The 6,294-nt window shown below is 46.0% G+C and overlaps 1 protein-coding gene across 1 annotated transcript; it reads left to right on the top strand.

Moving 5' to 3' along the window:
* The first annotated feature begins 1,611 nt into the window (after window positions 1-1,611).
* CAV3 (caveolin 3) lies at window positions 1,612-4,556 on the top strand. Its single transcript, XM_044301412.1, has 2 exons — window positions 1,612-2,452; window positions 4,023-4,556. The coding sequence occupies exons 1-2, from the start codon at window positions 2,342-2,344 to the stop codon at window positions 4,362-4,364; spliced, it is 453 nt and encodes a 150-aa protein (XP_044157347.1). The 5' UTR covers window positions 1,612-2,341; the 3' UTR covers window positions 4,365-4,556.
* Window positions 4,557-6,294: the final 1,738 nt, after the last annotated feature.

Below are 6,294 nucleotides of genomic sequence, written 5' to 3'. Positions count from 1 at the left end.
CCATAAAAATCTGTCCCCTGAACTCTGGGCTACGCACTGCGCATGCGTACAGGGAGACGGAAGCCGATGCTCCGCTGTGCTGGAGACCTGTGGAGCGCGAGCAAGGAGGAGTCACTTTCCCGCGCAGTCAGAGAGGACCCTGAGTCAGACTGCGGCCGGCGGCAGGACTGGGGCTTGGCGGACTGGAACGCCTAAACTCCTGGTGCGGGCACAGCCGGTCACGATGAGGGCAGCAGCTAGTCTGCCAGTAACCCCCGATCTACCCCTTACATCACCCAGGCCTCTGTGCCAGATGCCAGGCTTCCCTGACCCCCACCGCTACATCACTTACATGGTTACCCCCACGGCAAAAGCCCTGTGCCCACTCATGTGGCACAGGCAGGACCCATGGGGGTGACTACAGTGCACCCCCTATTGCTGTTTCTGCTGACATGACCTGATGGTTTGGTCCTGCCTGTACCACATCATTTAAACTACTGGGGGCACTGTAGGAGACCATTTAAACTACTGGGGGCACTGTAGGGGGCCATTTAAATACTGGGGGCACTGTAGGAGACCATTTAAACTACTGGGGGCACTGTAGGGGGCCATTTAAACTACTGGGGGCACTGTAGGAGCCCATTTAAACTACCGGGGGCACTGTAGGGGGCCATTTAAACTACTGGGGGCACTATAGGAGACCATTTAAACTACTGGGGGCACTGTAGAGGGGCATTTAGACTACTGGGGGCACTGTAGGAGACCATTTAAGCTACCGGAGGCACTGTAGGGGGCCATTTAAGCTACTGTGGGCACTATAGGGGACCATTTAAACTACTGGGGGCACTTAGCACATTTTGAGGGCGTGGGATAGGGGGCGTGGTCTCTAAAAAGGGTGTATGTATGTCCGTAAATTTTTTTGTCTGTTGCTTATTTTTGGTTCAGTTGTCCTGCTATTGGGGGCATCAAAGAGACACTTTGCCTTGGCCAGGGTATTTCGATACAGGGCTTGGGCGGTGAACTGAATCTTTGCTGACCCAGCTGCCATCACACTGCACAGCCCTTGCACACGACCCGGTGCTGGATTATCAAGTATTCTGGATTACAGGATGATCATAGAAAAGTAGAAAACAGTGACTTGTTGGGCGAATCCTTCTGAATGCAATTGCTTTCTCTGCCCAGCCCTGCAGCGCCTCTCCAGGTCAATCACAGCATTACAGCCCATGCAAACTTTAATCAAAGGAGAGTGGGGTGAAGACAAGGGACAGTTATTTCACCCATGTCCGAATTAGCTCAGCTAAGAGGTGTCAGCCGTCCATCCTCCACTGAAATCAGCATGAGCTGAACCTGTTCCCCAAAGGGACAGGAGTTGGGGCAATCATTGCAGCTGAATTCATAGCCATGGGCCCCCTCACCATCTATTATCCAGGGGGTGCTTGTCCTGGAGTGATCCAAGATTCCTCTCAGATGAGAAACAGCAGTGTCCAGATATGACGGCTCTTCAGCTATGCCAGGCAGCTGTTCTCACATGTCAGGAGCCGGCAGCAAACCTCGCTCTCAGTCTGAAGTACTGCAACCAGAAGGGAGTCACCAGCCACCGAGGGAGTCACTGGCCACCGAGGGAGTCACAGGCTGTAGAGGAAGTCACCGGCCGCAGAGAGGGTCACCGGCTGTAGAGGAAGTCACCGGCTGTAGAGGAAGTCACCGGCCACAGAGAGGGTCACCGGCTGTAGAGGAAGTCACCGGCCACAGAGAGGGTCACCGGCTGTAGAGGAAGTCACCGGCCACAGAGAGGGTCACCGACTGTAGAGGAAGTCACCGGCCACAGAGGGAGTCACCGACCACAGAGGGAGTCACTGGCCACAGAGAGGGTCACCGGCTGTAGAGGAAGTCACCGGCCACAGAGAGCGTCACCGGCTGTAGAGGAAGTCACCGACCACAGAGAGGGTCACCGGCCACAGAGAGGGTCACTGTCTTTCGAGGAAGTCACCGGCCACAGAGGGAGTCACCGGCCACAGAGAGGGTCACTGGCTGTAGAGGAAATCACGGCCACAAAAGGAGTCTCCGACCACAGAGGGAGTCACCAACCATAGACAGGGTCACAGGTTGTAAAGGAAGTCACCGACCATAGAGAGGGTCACTGGTTGTAAAGAAAGTCACCGGCCACAGAAGAAGCCACTGACTATAGAGGTGGTCACCAGCTGTAGGAGAAGTCACTGGCCACAGAAGGAGTCACCGACCATAGAGAGGGTCACCGGCTGCAGGGGGAGTCACCCACTATAGAGGTAGTCATCGGTCACAGAGGGAGTCACTGGCCATAAAGGTGGTCAACGACCATAGAGGGACCCAGGAATAAGTCATTATGGCTGAAGAACAGTCTTACTATGAAGATAAGATCTCTAAAGACATTCTCACCAAGGAGATTGACCTGGTGGACAGAGACCCAAAGAAGATAAACGAGGATGTGGTCAAGGTTTGGTTACATTATGTATCTAAAATAAATAAAAATATGAAGAAACAGCACTCCGGTAGTTCTGAAGATAAAATGGATATAGCATTGGGTGAATATAGGAGATCCACTTTATCTTCACAACTACCGGAGTGCTGTTTCTTCATATTTTTTATTTTATTGTGGAGGATTTTTGTCCAGGATTCTTTGAGGATTTGCACCTGGGAACTGGGAGTGCTGCTATCTACCGTACTATTTATATCCTTTCTATCTATCTATCTATCTATCTATCTAATCTATCGCAGCGCTCCAGCAGTTCTTCAGAGAATATGTGTTTTATTAACTTGTCTCCATAGCAGTGCAAGATTTCAAGTAACTGTGATATATCTAACAGGCTCTATATAGACCAACATATAGTGACATCATAATAATTGCCAGCAGTTAAGAATGATACAATGTTACAGCATCATAAGTGTATCATAGTGATAAATACGCAAATCAAGGCATTGCTCAGTATGTAGCGATACACTAGATATTATTAAAGCGCCATTCATTCCATAGCGCTGTACATATGATAAGCGGTGCACATATGATAAGCGGTGCACATACATGATACAGACAATTGCACTAATCATGAACAAGACGAGTTACAGACTGGTACAGAAGGAGAGAGGGCCCTGCCCGCGAGGCTTATAATCTTAGACAAGATTGGGGAGTGTCCCCCAATTCCCTCCACCCTAGAATTCATTTGAATAATTGATGATTTAAACTTTTCTCAGTATATGCTAAAAGAGGGATTTCCCCATTTTTAACCATTACTGAGCAATGTCTTGATTTGTGTATGTATCACTATGATACACTTATGATGCTGTAACATTGTATCATTCTTAACTGCTGGCAATTATGATGTCACTATATTTTGGGCTATATAGAGCCTGTTATTATATATCAGATTTGCTTGGGAAAAAAACTCCAGGTGGGAGCTGAGACCTTCCACTGCTATGGACATAAAGATAGACAGATAGACGGACAGACAGAAAATAGATAGATAGACGGACAGACAGATAATAGATAGATATAGATTTTCTCTTCTCCCCTCACCCCCCACAAAACTGTCAGCGCCATGCTAATACTAATACAATGTCGGCACTGCTGCTCTATTTAAAGTCTATGGGACTGACAGAAACAGCTGAGCGCAGTGATCAGTGGAGGTCCCAGTGGTCGGACCCCCACCATTCTAATGTTTATAGCCTGTCCAGTGGAGAAGTGGTGAATGTTTTTGGGTCCATTCACACGTCCGCAATTCTGTTCTGCATTTTGTGGAATGGAATTACGGACCCATTCATTTCTATGGGGCCACACGATGTGCTGTCTGGAACCGGAAATGCGGATCCGCGCAAAGTTCAGCAGCTTTCTAATATACTTTCATTAAGACCTGTGTTTGCTGTCAGTGAATGGAAACTTAAAATGAAATTATATATATATATCTATATTTAGAAGCCCACAGTCCATCCGGTCATGTAGTTGGGGGTGGTCACAATCTGTCCATGTGATTTGGGGCGTCCTGTAACTGACTTGTTGCTTCTTTGTGCAGTTGGACTTTGAAGATGTGATCGCTGAGCCGTATGGGACTCACAGCTTTGATGGCGTCTGGAAAGCCAGTTACGCCACCTTCACCGTCACCAAGTACTGGTGTTACCGGCTGCTCTCTGCCCTCATCGGCATACCCCTCGCCATAATTTGGGGCGTCCTCTTTGCTCTCATCTCCTTTTGTCACATCTGGGCGGTGGTTCCATGCGTTAAGAGCTACCTCATAGAGATCCAGTGCGCCGGTCGGATATTCTCCCTCTGCGTCCGCACCTTCTGTGACCCCTTCTATGAAGCCATAGGTAAAGTCTTCGGCGCCATCAAAGTAACTCTGCAAAAACAGGGTTGAGGGGTCCCCGAATGTCAGGACCTCCAGCCCAGCACCATACACCCCTCAGCACAGCAGTGGAACATTCTCATTCTGTATCTTTCCATTTCTTCCATTATTTGATGTTTCTTTTGTCTACGACCAATTACAATGTAACAACCTGCATCCTGTACATTTCCTTTATAAAGGCTTCTGCAGTTTTATGTAATTCAAGCTAATGAACCTAATCATTATTTATGATGTCTGCTTGCTATCAGTAAATGAGGAGATTCTTTTTTAAAGCAGATGACATTTATCATGTAGAGAACTTTAATATCAGGCACTTCCTAATGTATTGTGATTCTCCATGTTGCCTCCTTTGCTGGCTTGATACATTTTTCCATTATACACAATCAATTCTAGCAGTAACGACTAGTGATGAGCGAGCGGCAGGGGCAATATTCGAATTTGCGATATTCCGAGAATATTTGGTAGAATATTTGTCATATATTTGCGAATTCGAGATTATTTTCTTGATCGCGAAAAATCGGCAATGTAATATTCGCATAATGCGCGCAAAATACAGGCGTGGGTTACTATAGCTACATTTTTCAAGCTGCTAAAAGTTTCCTGAGACTGAAGAAAATGGTCGGCACGGCAGAACATTACAATAGCTTTATATGCAGATAGAGTGCTCCAATATATTCGTGATTGCGAAATCGGCACTAATGATGCGAATATTGTGGCGCAATACGTGCAACGTCACATTTTAACAGGTCTGGCTACTTATTAGTGATCGGTGCACTAAGTATTGTTGTGACATCACAGCGCTATGTCTGTAGCTGTATGTACGGACAGCAGAACCTATCAGCTCCACTATATCAGGACAGAACCTACACTGACTGTCTCCCATTAACTATCTGTATTATATATATAAGCTAACTAACTAATGTAATGACACAGCAAAGCGCAGAGCGCAGCAATGTCACTGCTCTCTCTCTCAGATCTGCAAATACTGCGTACAATGGCTGCTAAGCTCACACAAAGACATTGCAGCCTTCTCATTGGCCCACAAGCAAGAAGGGAGGTTACTGATGGAAAAAAAATCTAGAATATTTGAAATTACGAATATATATCACTACATTCTAAATATTTGTTAATTCTTGAAGTGCCGATATTCGTGATTAATATTCGCTATTCGAATATTGACTAGTAACAACCACCGCTGCAGTGCTGATACAAAGTGGCTTCTGTGCATGCGTGCTTATGTGAGCTCCCATGGTCTCGGCCACCAGAGAGACCGGCACTGCTTCCATATAGCGTGCAAGCACGACCACCACTGCTGGATTGCAGGGTGGTCGAAGCCCCTTGATACGAGCAGTGTATAATGTGATGGAAAAATGAATGAATCACAATACATTAGGAAGTGCCTTGTTTTAACTTTCTCTACATAATAAATGCCACTTGCTGAAGAGAGAGGAGCCTTTTAACCTTCAGAGGCTGAACAGAGAACTAATACTTCTCATGGATTGAGGGATTGTTGCAATTATATACAGTCTTAAAATAACATGATATAAACATCCTAGACGCCAGACTGATACAATTTATCTGCACTGAAACATTGCAACAAACTATCATGACAGGAGGGAGATTTGTAAAAAATAAAATAAACTTAGGCACTCCTTGAGGATTACTTGAAGTATCGTGTTGATTTTTATTTGATTTTCATATGCAAGGCAACTTATTCGTGTACATGTAACATTTCGGTCCTACATGGACCTTTTTCAAACACTGGATAACAATTTACAAAAAATACATATTAGTATCAGAAGAACGAAAAAATAAAAGAGAGTATAACTATATCTGTCTGTTATACTGGATAGGACAATAGGATGGCAGTGACAGCAATAGCAGGGATGACGAGGGGTAAACAATAGTCATGCCAAATTTGAGATGAAGAACAATAATTAAG

Source organism: Bufo gargarizans, chromosome 7 (genome assembly GCF_014858855.1).
Source record: "Bufo gargarizans isolate SCDJY-AF-19 chromosome 7, ASM1485885v1, whole genome shotgun sequence".
Classification (NCBI taxonomy): Eukaryota; Metazoa; Chordata; class Amphibia; order Anura; family Bufonidae; genus Bufo; species Bufo gargarizans.
The sequence above is the reverse complement of the archived record's forward strand: the minus strand, read 5'-3'. Positions and strand labels throughout refer to the sequence as shown.

Excerpts from the sequence above, each read along its gene's own strand:
- CAV3 (XM_044301412.1), top strand. The coding sequence starts at position 2,342 with ATGGCTGAAGAACAGTCTTACTATGAAGATAAGATCTCTAAAGACATT. Across the intron at positions 2,453-4,022 it reads TAAACGAGGATGTGGTCAAG|TTGGACTTTGAAGATGTGAT; the intron begins GTTTGGTTACAT and ends TTCTTTGTGCAG.